The sequence below is a fragment of the Trachymyrmex cornetzi genome, unplaced genomic scaffold (assembly GCF_001594075.2).
Source record: "Trachymyrmex cornetzi isolate Tcor2-1 unplaced genomic scaffold, Tcor1.1 scaffold37, whole genome shotgun sequence".
Lineage (NCBI taxonomy): Eukaryota > Metazoa > Arthropoda > Insecta > Hymenoptera > Formicidae > Trachymyrmex > Trachymyrmex cornetzi.
Genome location: NW_017298429.1, coordinates 338,624 through 352,389, shown reverse-complemented (window position 1 = coordinate 352,389; position 13,766 = coordinate 338,624). Strand labels below are relative to the sequence as shown.

The window sequence follows — 13,766 nt, the reverse complement described above, 5'->3', positions numbered from 1 at the left end:
TGTTGGAAGTTGTCGAAATATTTGACCGTCCCGGTACATAATTGACACCATGTATATGTATTATTCATATTAAAAAAGATACCTTTTGTAATACAAGCGTTCTTTGGGTATGTGTTCTGAAGTCCAATTCACTTGTACATCGTATTATCATGTCTTCGTATCGAAAAATTTCTCCTGTTGTCGGATAGTATTGATGACATTTCTCCTGAAAAGCAGATTAATGTATGATAAATGGCATTAACATTATACTAATTATTATCAATAATTTACTTTGCCCTTCTCGACCAACTGTGTCAGCATAACTATAATATTAATGTTGTACTGATTAATCATCCTCCAGAAATCGTAAGTAGTTTCCTCTTTTGGACCTTGACAAGCTATGTATTCATCTTCTCCTGTATATCCCTGCAAAATAAATTCACATTTTTTCATCTGTATAAGACATTCAATAATTCTTGTTAAAAATAGAGATGATTTCTCCTTTAACGAAATTTCATAATTTTGAGCTTCTTTAAATTATTTTGAAATTAAATGTCCCAAAGATCCGATTAACTATTTTATTAAATTAAGACTATTAAGATATATAATTCATAAAAATTAGACGAAAAATAACGTAGACTTATGTCTGCTTCACATAAGTGTAAAAGAATCTTTCTTCTTAATTAGTTGCAATTTAAAGTTTCATTCATATCTTTTAGAATCATTTATGATATTTTTGTTTAAGCAAGAATTATTTCAGTCTTTAATAGAGGAACATTATCAGATTAACGTACATGTGCATATGTAAAATATTTACCTTTATGAATGATGCATTGATATAATCCGTATTAGGGTCGTTATCTATTACATCCAGCTTTACTCTTGAGAAATCATCTGAAAGTATGAATCATATATAATAGTTGCTGCAAGTTGTAAGTATGCATGAGTGAATTGCAAGACAAGTTCGTACATGGTAAAATGTCAGAGTAGCGATTTTTTTTCCGATTAGCTTGCAAGCAAGCTGAATTTGTGGGCATCTGCAAATCGACGCTGAGTGTCTGGAGCAGCCGAAACTCATTGCTCAATTTCCCAGGATTGTCTACCAATTGCTGACAATGGCTCATGAATTTTCTTCTGGTGAACGGCGCGGGCACGGGTGAGCCAGGCATGTCAGAGTGAAGAAATCTTCGCAGTACTCTGGAATAGAAGAGATTGCGGCTAACTAAGATTTGTTCTATAAATCGTACAAAGCAAGATGTATTAATATATCTTATCGTGCGTATTTATTTAATCAATAAATATACGATCAAAAATATAACGAGGATAAGATACGTCTGAAAAAATATACACGCGTGTGTTGTGTGTGCAGTGGCGGATTTAGACAGAGGCCCACGAGGCTCGGGCCTAAGGATGCCATCTTTCTAGAAGTACAAGAGCGTCATCCTTTTAGAGACCAAAATTAAAAGGCCTGTCCTTTTTTCACAAACAAGTTCTGAATTGGTGTACACTGTTGCAGTAAGTTAGAGTGAGACAGGTATAATTTGTTTCACTTCTAACATATGTTCAGAACTAGTACAGAATTCTTCGAAAAAGAACAAACAGAAAGTTAATTTTATATTTGTGTAGAATTGTCAGTTGTGACGCATTTTTGCCAATATGGCACCTTGAAGTAGTGCTTTGGCACACAAAAATAAGATCTTGACGTGTTGGTGAAAAAGTGATACCTTTTTTTATTATTCATTGTCCGAAAGGAGCGCCAAGTGTCTTAAAAGGGCGTCAAGAAGTACAGAGCCTAGGGTGCAAAAATGTGTAAATCCGCCACTGTGTATATGCGTGTGTGTGTTTAAAAAATTTTCTCGTTTCTCTTTTAAACAAATTTAAAGACAAGTTTTGTGTTAAAGCCAAAATTTTTTTATTAAGCGAAGTATTGACCGTTTTTTCCTTCTTTTTTCTATTATCTTTCAAGTAGCTTCATTATTTCGTTCTCGTTGAATACACATTCATGTTATGTTAATTCGACAAAAGCTATTGAAAAAAAAAAAAACGAGAAGACTTTTATATAATCTATATACACATATATCACAATAAAATAATAACACATACAATAAAATAACGTACGTAATAAAAATAATATAATATATATAACACGTAATAATATATATATATGTAAAGTAGTGGAGATTAGAAAATCGATCTCTAAATGGGTTTAACGTTTCTGTTAACGCATTTGACGAACGCCGTCGAAGTAACGAAGATCATCGTAGAAGTGCGCAATAGCATCCGTATTTCGTGTATACGCATGTCTTTCCTTCGCCGGTGTAGCGTAGGTAGCTCATTCACAGTAGGGGGATAACGAAAACTTACGCAATAAACATATACGCGTCTGACTAGAAACGGACTCAAGGACTCGATTTCCTCGCAAAGATCAGAGTCATAGCCGAATCTCTGGTCGATCTCGTCGGCGTTGATTTCTATTGTTTCACTCGCATCTCATTTTCGCGCACGCCCGAAAACATTTCCGAAGTAATGTAAAAATACACTCGACTTTTTCATGCTCAGCACGCGGTAGTTCGACGACGTTTAAACCTCGTCGAGCACCGAGCCCGTAATGTACTGTATATTTTAGCGTGCGATAGACGCGCGTGCATCGCGCGACCTTGCTCACGCGCGCTTTAGCTATAGTTCTCTCTTCTGAGTCATACAATAAATATCGATCATTGTTCGTGCGTAAACGCGCGTCCACCTGTCCTGTGTACCTCAAGTTTACGCATCGCCGTGACGTGATTTCGGTGGATCCGAATGTTATTGCAGCTACTTGAACAATTTTTTTCAGAAACTATAAAAATCTTATCTTATATATATAATTTGCTGTGTTACGCGATGTAAAACGAGATAACTCCAATTATCTTCGATCGACATCGTTTAATCAAGATACAAGAACTTATGTTGGTATGCGTTAATGGCTCTCTTTTTTTTTATCTGTTATGTACGTATATTATAATGATAAAATCTTGTCTTACATGTATGGTGAGCATTTTCGTACAAGCAACATCATCGTCACTATTATCCCCACGGAAAGAATGCCGAAGACAGCTCCGATAACGAGAGCGATATTGAGTTCTGCGTCTGGTATTGGAAAAAAAAAAAAGAAAGGGACAAATAAAATATGTGTTTTTCATATTTTCGTTACGTAAGATGTTTGTATTAGATGGATTATTTGCCGACCGATAATTACAACGTATATACTTACTCGTTTTTATCATGAATATCTCAGAATCGGTGTAACCACCGTCAGTAAACGCTCTCATTCTGACATGATACCATGTATCCGGATTAAGAGGCCCGTTGCAATATACTCGCTCATTCATGTTGGACGAGATCTCCTTGCAGTTAACGTCCTCCCCGATCGTATACTTGACGGCTTTTATGAGCCCGTAATCAGCAATGTAATTCGCTAAACAGAGTTATAAGTATTTAATAATGTATGCGCAAGCGAGGTTTCGCGTTTCATCGCTTTGTAAACAATCGTCCTGCATCTATCTACGGGCATATCACCTACGATAAGGATTCCAATGTGGCCATGTCGCTTGATACGTGATTGAGAAATCGTTCATCATTGCTTCCTCCCAGGAGGGCGCATTAGGCCAATTATTGCTCTTCGGGTCGAACCTCGTGTTTGCTCGTATATTATTGTATCCCATCTTCGCCACCATGATCGCATAATACTTGATTTCGCCGCTGGTATTGGAGAATAGAGGTAGCAAAATTGCAGCGGTCGTTGTGGTTTTGCGCGCCTTGTACGGATCCAGAGTGATTGATTTAATAATTTCATCTGTAGGCTGTGGCGGTACTATGATAGGAAAAAAAGAACTCATTATTGTGAAATCGCAGGAAAATTGAAGAAAATATTATATTTTTCATCACAGAGCTTGTTCCGTCACTTCTTTTGCAACTTACATCGGAGAACGCAATGATAGTAATAACATAATACATTATAAGAGTCTGCTTTAAACGATTTACAATTCGTATCAAATTTTAGAACAAAATGATCACGAATCGATAATTTTACAAATCGTGCATTTTATTATTTACAAAAGTATACTTTAATATCTATATATATATATATAGAAACTATTTAAGTGGTTTTTATATTATTCGATAAAGTTATAAATAGAATTTTATCTCGAATTTTGATATAAATCTAAGGAAAGCTTAATATATTAAAGGAGAGATTTATTAATGAAAATTGATATTCACATTGATACTTACTTCCGGCAGGATACAGCACGTTTTGACTAACCGGCCATCCGAGTGTATCGACATTTCTGACTTTGGTGGATATTGTGAAATTATAATTATACTCTCCTTTCAACTCGTTGAGATTTATCGAACACATGTAATCGTTGCGAATATAATCCGTACATTCATATTTCTTAAAAATAAAATGGAGTGGATATCCAGATCTAGTACCAACACCCGATACATTAAAGAATTCGAGTTCACCGTTTAATGAACACGGTAAGCCCCATTTTAGAATTGTATCCAATACATTTGTGTCATTTGAATTTTCTTTGATCGTGATAGATGAGGAATTGAATTTCGAGATTGCTCCTGGAACTGAATAATTATAACATTTAATGGTTAAAATATTCAAGAAAGGTGAAAAGACTCAGGTGTATATGTTATAGTTGTTAAATAATCTTCGTAATTATATAAATATTTTACTAATAATAATGCTAATTATTTATCAATGCATACATTTAGTTCAAATTATTTGTATCAAAATTTTATTCGTAAAAAAATATTAATAGATATTATATATATAAAAACAGCTTAATATATTTCAAATAATTATTGAGAAATAATCTTGCATTATAATGAAATAAAGAAAAATGAAATGTACCTCCGCTATCGCTTGCAAACATATGGGGATCGCTATTGTTGCTCCATCCTTTCCCTGTTCTTGCTCTCATATGTACTTTATAATCCGTAAATTCCTTCGCTTCAAGATAATCGTATTCAAACACGCTTCCGCTTACATTAAATTTTTTAAAATGTTCCGGCATGTCTTGCTCTTCACGAGGGCACCAATTTGGAATTGAGTATAATGGTTTCCAATAGATTACGATTTCAAATTCTTCTAAATAACCGGGTAAATAATCTGGTTCGTTCCAAGACAAAGAGAATTGTGAGTCTGTGATATTTCTGACAAAAAACTCAGGTGGAGATGACACTAAAATAACACGAAATATTAACTAAAATGAATAAACATTAAATTATATAATCAATTATTAAACGTAGCCTGTAGTAAGTATTAGGGGAAGGTGGTATCGAACAGTGGCTGGAATTAGATAAAAATTGTTTAAAATTACATTTTAGTGGATTTGCGCGTGCAACATTTACGACAAATTCACGCGAGAATCTCCATATTGGAAATAGATAGTGTTGTTTGTGAGTTATTGTGCATTTTGTTGTGCTGCTTATTTATAAAGTTCTCCGGCACGATTCATAATTAACTTTCCAACAACCAGTCATATCATTAAATATAAGTCGCGAATTTCATTTTTAATTTATCAATGTAAATAATATTTATTATTCTTTAAATTATAGGTTTAAAATCTCTTATCTTAAAACTATTGATAATTTCGGATATTTGAATGTTGTTTTTTCGTTGCGTATTATTCGAGTGATATCAGGCAATGTGATGACAGATAGTATCTGAGCTTAAGTAAACAACTAGACTTGGCTTCTGAACTATGCTTTGTTTTAGATGAATATCGAGAAGATACGAGGTGGCGAGAAGAGAATACGATATTATAGCTGTTAAGAAAGTAAAAAATAAGAAAATGACGATAAGAGAGGTGAATATAAACTATGTTTTGTTCTAAAAAGTAGGTACATTAGGAGATAAATTAAAAAGTTATTGCAGGGCAGAAGATAGCGTTAAAAATATAGATAATATATAGTGGAATAAAAAAATATTTAAAAAAATATTTTTTTCTTCGCTACCATCTTCCAATTTACAAAAACAAGATTATGCAATGACATTTAAAAATGTTAACTATTTTTGTTTTTAGAAAAAATATGATTAAAAGGACGTTTTGATATAAGAATAATGTTTCATATTACATAGGGTAACTATCCCTATTAATGTACCTTTTAGCCAATTTGCTTATTACTAAATTAATTATTAAATATTATAGCTTTTTTTAATTTTATCTGCTTGCAATCAATATCTCGATTTTTCAACTACTTCTTTTTCTTATAATATTTCTTTAATCTAAAAAATGTTAATACTTTATAATGCTTTTGACAAAAATAGAAAACAAGTTTTTGTCCCTATTAGTGAGTCCTCTAAGCGGCGATGGCCCTATTAATGTGTCCTCAATTTGTGTGCCTATCCACATTTGACTTATTTTAATATATAGTTACTAAAACAGATAATAAATTTAAGCTAATTGTTTATGCTAATATTACATAAAGCATTATTTCAATTATATTTATTTCAAAGTACACTCATAATACAACGTTCTCAGCTCCAATACCGGACACATTAATAGGGATAAGTTTAAAATCTTGCGGTACATATTACTAGATTCACGTAAATTCCTCATATCTTTTTCGAAAAATATTTAAAATACTTTAATACTCAAAAAATAAAATATTATCTTCGGTATCATATGCATTAATAATTTAACTTAACAAAAAAATATTTTTTCTTATTTATTTATGCTAGTTTTTTTTATGACTTATCGAAATATAAAAGCACACACTAATAGGCATAGTAATTGGGATAGTTACCCTACTGATACGAAACATTAAAATAATTAAATGATAATATTAATAGTGCGCGTACCATCCTCCAAAGTTGTGGCATTGACTCCAACACTTAAATCACTGTATCCTGCAATATTAACGGTATGCGCCCAGCAAGTATAACTTGTGAAAGGACTTAATCCCTCTATGGTTATGTTTAGTACGAAAACAGGCTCTGCAGTAATATCGGGATTTATGTTCATCGGGGACACGCGATTCTCGGGCTCGTAGCCTTTCCCTCTTTTCTCTGTGTAATTGCATATAGTTATTATAGACGATAGCTGGCAATGATTGTTCTCTTTCTGAATGGTCCAAATCATCGACAGGCTTCTAATACTTGGCGGTATTCCTGGAGTATGCAAAAGTGGTGGATTCGTTCCTAAAAATATCGAAGAAAATTTTTTCATTATATTCTATTTTCTTCGAAACGAGCGAATGTTGAATTAATATTGGATTTCATATACCAATATTATATGGAGACGGAACAATTAGCAAAAAGTATAAGTCAATTTTGCTCACTATATGGAAGCGTGGTAGCGCTCTTGTCTATCGTATCTCCTTCTTTGTCATCTTCATTCACAGCGTTGATAAATATTTGATACATCTTGCAAGCGTGCAAATGTGAAATTATCACACTCGTGTTCGTGGTATTGGTAGTATAGTTGAAATTCGTAGTTATGTAATAATGCTTCAGGCAGAATGTGCCAGACTCCGGAGGCTCCCATTTAACGGTCAGCGAAAAATTGCCGGGTATTATGTGAAGAGACTGCGGTGCCGACAATTCTGCAAATTGTCTATGTATCAGACAAATTTACCGAAGATCGAGGCCTATTGTCTTGGAATTGATGGAAAGTGAGCATATAAGCGGAGCACATGCACTGTGATAAAACTTTAATTTGGAACTTATTCACGAAGAGATGTCGAGTGGTAAAGCTCGACAAGTATCTCTCAACTTTGCAGAAATTGACCACAAATTTCACAGACATTTTAGATGTCCTTCGCTATACTGTCTCTTCACTTTTCCACCAATTCTGCTAAAACAGCTTAAGCTTACTTGGCGAAGCTGTCCTCGCAGTCTCGTTTACGCCATAGGACTCCACGGACAGCATCACCGTTTTGACAGTAAAGTAATACTCTCTGCATAGCTCGAGATCGTAGGCAGTGTAATTCGTGACAAAGACTGCGGTCTTGTTGCAAGACTTTTCATCGCACTGGGTAATCGAGTAGTTGGATATGCATTTCTCGTAAATTGCAGGCGCCTGCCAAGTCAGTTGAATAACGTTAACACTGATGGTGCGTGCGCTTAGAGAGATTACGTCCGCGTCCCAAAATTCCGGAACTGAAGAGAATCAGTGCGATAAAGATATTCGTTAATTTTCCATTTTGACGGATCTTTAGTTTCGATAAAGTATAGGCATTATACTCAATAAGCAAATTGTACACTCACTGGCCGTTGTAGCTGATAGAACGACTCCTTTAGAATCCCAGTATTGGTTAGTAATTTTCACTTTAAATTCATATTGCGTGCATGGATCCAGATCGGTAGCGTTATACCAGGTGTCAATGGTATATGTTTGCGTGCAGTTTTTTTTATCGTCGTATATCTCGATGGAATATATTACCGAGGAGTTTGTCACTTTACACGGAGACTTCCATGAGAGAACGATCCATTCTGTGCCTATATCATCCGTCTTCAAATCAACTACCTCCTTTGTATCAACTGAGGACAAAATTGCAAGATACGAATGCACAGAAGGTCTCAAGATGAAACATACCGCAAGGAATAATCGCTAATCATTTTCCGAACAATTCAGTGATAATTATAAATAAAATTTAAATCGATGTGAGAATAAATCAAATAAGAGAATTAAGATTCCTATTTTCGGTAAAAGTAGATCTTCGTTATATGCAAAATTGACGTCAATGTAATTTACGATATTATTTCTAGCTTTAGTTTATGATTGCGGTTCAAGAAAAATGTACTTGGTATATGAATATTATCAAGATGAACTTTGAAAATAGGAATCTTTTGTTGTGTGTTATCAGTGATATATTATTAAATCCTACAAAAAGAACGAAAAATATTTTTTCCTGAATCTTCTATCGTTTAATAATTTATATTTCGTGTCTCGCTTATCGTGAAAGATCTACCATCTAAAATTTAAGTTTCTCAAAATATGAAATATAAAAAAATATACGTATGTTTAAAACTAAACATTAAAAACCAAACACTTTTCTATTCTATCTTGTAATATATGTATATGTTTTCATATTATTATAATATTTACATTTATTAGTATTTTTATACATTTAATAACGACCATTGATAATCTCTTTCCTCTAATGCTTTCAACATTTTTGGTATTAGTGCCTTTTCTAATAAATATTAATTTTTGAAGCAAATTCTTTGGTCTCTTAAATATATATAATTGGATTTTATATCAATATACAAATACGATCAATTTACTTACCGCTTGTGTATATTGGCCATTTCGGATTGCAGATCGTCGTATTAATTGTGCTATCGGTGGAAATCACATTGTTGAGCACAGTAACAGGTCTCGTAATATAATCGATAGTGGATGATGAGGACTTATCGGTGACCAGATGGGAAACAGTCTTCAGGGGTTCCACAGTGGATCCGTAGGAAGTCGTGATCGCATTGTCGTCTGTGGTCGTCACGGAAATATTTTTTGTAGATTTAACATCATAAATCATCCCAAGGTTTTCCGTCGATTCGGAATTATAATCCAATTCCGTCGACTTGGCGATTGTTGTCCCACTCGACGTAGATGCGTCATTGTTGCAGAGCACACAGAGGAAGCAGAGAGCGAGAACAGGTAGTATCTGCAGGTGTTTTTCAAGGAACATGTTCTAATGAACGCTGCAAACAAAGCAAAGCCGATTGCACGTCCCAATTGTTGTGAAATATCATAACTTATACGTCTTAATGCGAGAACCAGAGATCAGTAAAATCGGTAGTCTTGCTAAATAAAAAAATTCACGTTCGTTACATTCATGTTATTCAAAAAACTTTAATATAAGTCAAGGGCTAATAAGAGTCACCTCAATTAATATATATGCAAACACAATAATTGACAATTAAAATTAATAAATATACAAAAATGTTCATTCAAAAAAAATTCAAAAAATTACATTACATGTTTCGGCTATCAATTTGAGCTACCTTCAAATTACTTATCTATCATACTATTCCTCCTTGTAATATTCGTGTTAGTCGCTGAAGTGACGAAATTCTTAGAATTTATGTTAGAGGAAAGTCGCCGATACTGACATAGGTCTCCTAGAGTGACACCCCCTTATTTTTCGGAAACTAACTATTGCACTTTATTAATACTAATAAAGTCATGATCTGTTTAGCTAATTAAAGAAGTACAAACTCATAATTCGTAGGTTTGTGACTTGTTTCTATATCAAATCAGCTAAAAACGAATTCTACAAATGCGAAAATAAAATTCTTACGATCTTCTTTTGCAAATTGTGAGGTTTAAATAATAGTGACTATATTATTGATAATATTACGTCATTTTAAATACTTGTAGTTTCTGAAATAAGTTTTATTTATATTATTTTTTCTCTTAGTCTTTTCATAATACGATTTTTAATTTAAAATTTGGGTGCAGCGTAAACCGACACACCTGTCCGTAAAACAGACCATGAGCTAACTTAATCTTTATAATGTTGCTTTATAGTGTCAAATAAGTCTATTGGAGCAGAAGGCAATCGTGCATATATGGAACAACTCTAAAAAAAACTATCGCGTTACATATTTGCATTTTGCAGAACAGCATAAAGTAAATATACATATAATTCAATAAAAATGTTTTATAACGAAGTAAAATGATTCTGAAAAATCTCATATACATTCACTTATAGGTACTTTATACAGATAATTCCTGTAAAAGAAAAAGAATAAGAATACGTAGCATTACTGCCTACTGTATCAGTTTTGGAGCCCATTTTGTCAGACGCTTGTTTTTGCATAACTTACGAAAAACTTAATTATTGCAAAATTGCAAACAGTATTATAAAAATTGCTTATCTGATAGAAGATACTTTTTATTTACGTTGTATTTATGTTTTTAAAGTTGTATTTTACCTTTTGTTTAAGAAATATTGTCTAAAAACAAAGTGGTATGTCGGTATCGGTGACCTTCCTTTATAATTTAATTATTTATATAATTACGTTACATTAATTATATAAATATTGAATATTTGGAGATTAGAAAATGTATTTCTATTTCAACTTCTAAGAGTTTTACGTGACTTAAGTCACGTTATGCTCAAATTTGAGCATAATTTTTCTCTTGCAGCGAATCACAATGCAATATTTTCAAGTATCATCACTGATGCAAGAGCTAAAGATTTCTATTAAAATAAAGCGCATCCTCAGTTAACACAGAGCGGAAATGATTTGGAAAGCCTTGATTTGCACAGCGGTCATATCTATTTCCTTTCACGCCCGTCCGAAGGATCATGTATACGTGCGTCATTATTCAAGGATGTATCTTGGTTTTTCCTCGAAACTCGTAAAAGAAAAAGGATTTTTTGCACGCTAGCAAACGGAAGTTTATTTCCGTCAAATTTGAATTTGAAATTTAGGATACATAATTGAAGATGTATAATTGAAAATTGCAAACTGTAATTTCAGGGAGAAATAAAAATCAGATCGACGTCGATTAGATGCCGAACAATGTTTAATTAACCCTTACCGTACTAATATGGGTAACTAGTGACCGAGTGATTCCTGTTCGTGCAAGTTTCTTTAAGTCTTTCGGTAATTATAAATTGTACTACATTTTATTATTTTTCAAAATAAAGAGTCAATATTTATTCTAGAAAGTTGAAAGTATGTTGGTGAATCTTTAGAGATTTTTTTAATTATTTCGAAGAAGTGAAAAAACGAAGAGATTTGAACTCTTGATGGTATGGATGAGGCACCAAATTGTAGATGGTACGGTAAGGGTTATTAATATTGATCCGATTTTTATTTTTCCTTGAAAATGAACAACTCACTCCGAGAAAAGTCGACTTTAAATCGAAGTAATCTACAATATTTTCAAATATCCTTCTACTTCAATTTTATCATTATCAATTATATATTGTATATATATCGATATATAATAATAGATATGGTCGATATTCCATTTATGTATGATAACTTGCAATATATATATTAACACTAATCTAGGTATCAATCAGGAAACTTTTTTCCTAGGATGAGAAGTGAAAAGTGAAAAATTTCTCCATTAACTTCAACGGTTAAAATTTTCACTTTCCATTCTGGAGATAAAGTTTCATGATTGATACCCTGGAGCGGAAATTACCACAGAAAATTCACGAAGCATCACATTTCTTTTGTCTTCGATCAACACTGGGGATTTCACAATCGACGGATTATTATGTAGGAACAACACTTGATCACTACCGATTGCGAATCGATAATTAATATCGGTAATACTGTGCGCGATACTGTATCGGGTCGCGGGTCTCTCGGTGACTGTTTAAAGAACGTCAGTAACACAACTCTCTCGTCAGTCATTCGTCGTCGTTGTCTGCGCTTTCGATAATCATTGCCCAACTCAACCGCGCTCGTTGACAGCCTTCCGCCCGGTTGGCTGCTTGTCGCTCTGGTAGTTGATATCACTGATAACGAGCTAGAGTCCACTCGTTCGAGAAGAGTGCACTCTTTTGCGGCCACTTTATTAATCAAATACAAGCGCCGGCCGTTCATCCGACCCCCACAGCACGTTCAATTTTTTACATTCTCTCTGTCATCGTTCACGGGGAAGGCCGACTGGTGAGATCGCTGATTTTTTCATCCCGCGCTGTTAATTCCGCTTTCCGATATTGCTGTTTAAATGCGCGAAATTTTCGAGTCGCGCCAGTGCACTCGTACGTCTTTTTCAATTCGAGAAATGAGAGACACTTATTTTTCTTCTGCTCCGTATCGTCTAAATGATTTTTTTATTTATTTTTCGAATGAATCAAATAAATTATCTCAGAAGTACCTGTTTAAGGGCCGATTGTTATACCTTTTGGTAAATTTTACCTGTGAGGTAAATCTGGTAATCCACGCATGTGATTGGGTAATCTTGCTACTTACCCAACAGGTAAAATTTACCGAAAGGTGGAACAATCGGCCCTAAGAGAAGCTAGCTTTTTCCATTTACAACAATAACTTTGTGATTTTAGAAACTCGAATTTTTCTCTTTTTCGTGAATTATAATTGATACTTTATAACTGATTCGGTTATTAATCTCATTCACTTTTTTTTGCATTGCCATAATATAATAAAATGTGTAAAATATAATAAAATATAACTCTAGTTATATGTGCTTATCACATTTTACGGAAGCTAACAATTTTATCAGAAATAAAATCAGGTCTGCGTTATCAGCAAATCGTTCTTTCTGTGAGTATTATCATTATTTATCAATTACATTTGTCTCTTCTCCTATTTCTATTTTTTCGGTTTTTTAACATTATTATTTTCGAAATATGTTTCGAAAATAATAGTTAATGTTAAAATTAAAACATACGTTTATCTCTGAAAATTATAAAGTAATTGGAATTTTATTGTATACTCACAATTTAACAATTAAAACAAAATCTTTTATTTTCAACCACTAATGTAAATACTACTGAATCTTATCAACACATATATGGGTCATTTTTTTCTCATCCTAAATGTAAATAATAAATCCTTAAAATATATTTTATATACTAATTATTTTTTATTTTTTATATGTATTTTTATTGGGTATATAATTATAAGCTCCAGTATTTTCAATGCGAAATATTCCAAATAATTTTATAATACCAAGATCTCAGATGATCCATATACTATCTTTGACTCTCAAAAAGAAGTTCGAAGCACATGATGGTATTCATCACCAACAAACTTACTCGAATACTTTACTCCATCGATGCTCGGCCAAAAATCCTGC

General features: G+C 33.2%; 1 protein-coding gene across 4 annotated transcripts in view; it reads right to left on the bottom strand.

Moving 5' to 3' along the window:
* LOC108763607 (Protein tyrosine phosphatase 52F) overlaps positions 1-13,766 on the bottom strand; it is a 16,855-nt gene extending 3,089 nt beyond the window's left edge. For 3 of the 4 annotated variants that reach the window (XM_018511377.1, XM_018511379.1, XM_018511380.1), the window contains exons 1-15: positions 12,144-12,509; positions 9,267-9,679; positions 8,243-8,515; positions 7,850-8,134; positions 7,315-7,578; positions 6,836-7,174; positions 4,883-5,212; positions 4,249-4,596; positions 3,539-3,829; positions 3,230-3,433; positions 3,000-3,105; positions 950-1,176; positions 797-873; positions 271-405; positions 83-205 (exon numbers count right to left, since the gene is read on the bottom strand). In XM_018511377.1, coding sequence (XP_018366879.1) covers positions 83-205; positions 271-405; positions 797-873; positions 950-1,176; positions 3,000-3,105; positions 3,230-3,433; positions 3,539-3,829; positions 4,249-4,596; positions 4,883-5,212; positions 6,836-7,174; positions 7,315-7,578; positions 7,850-8,134; positions 8,243-8,515; positions 9,267-9,666 — 3,402 coding nt within the window. In that variant the 5' untranslated portion in view covers positions 9,667-9,679; positions 12,144-12,509. Of the gene's footprint in view, positions 1-82; positions 206-270; positions 406-796; positions 874-949; positions 1,177-2,999; positions 3,106-3,229; positions 3,434-3,538; positions 3,830-4,248; positions 4,597-4,882; positions 5,213-6,835; positions 7,175-7,314; positions 7,579-7,849; positions 8,135-8,242; positions 8,516-9,266; positions 9,680-12,143; positions 12,510-13,725 lie in introns of those variants that run through there. The other variant, XM_018511378.1, reaches the window with a different exon arrangement.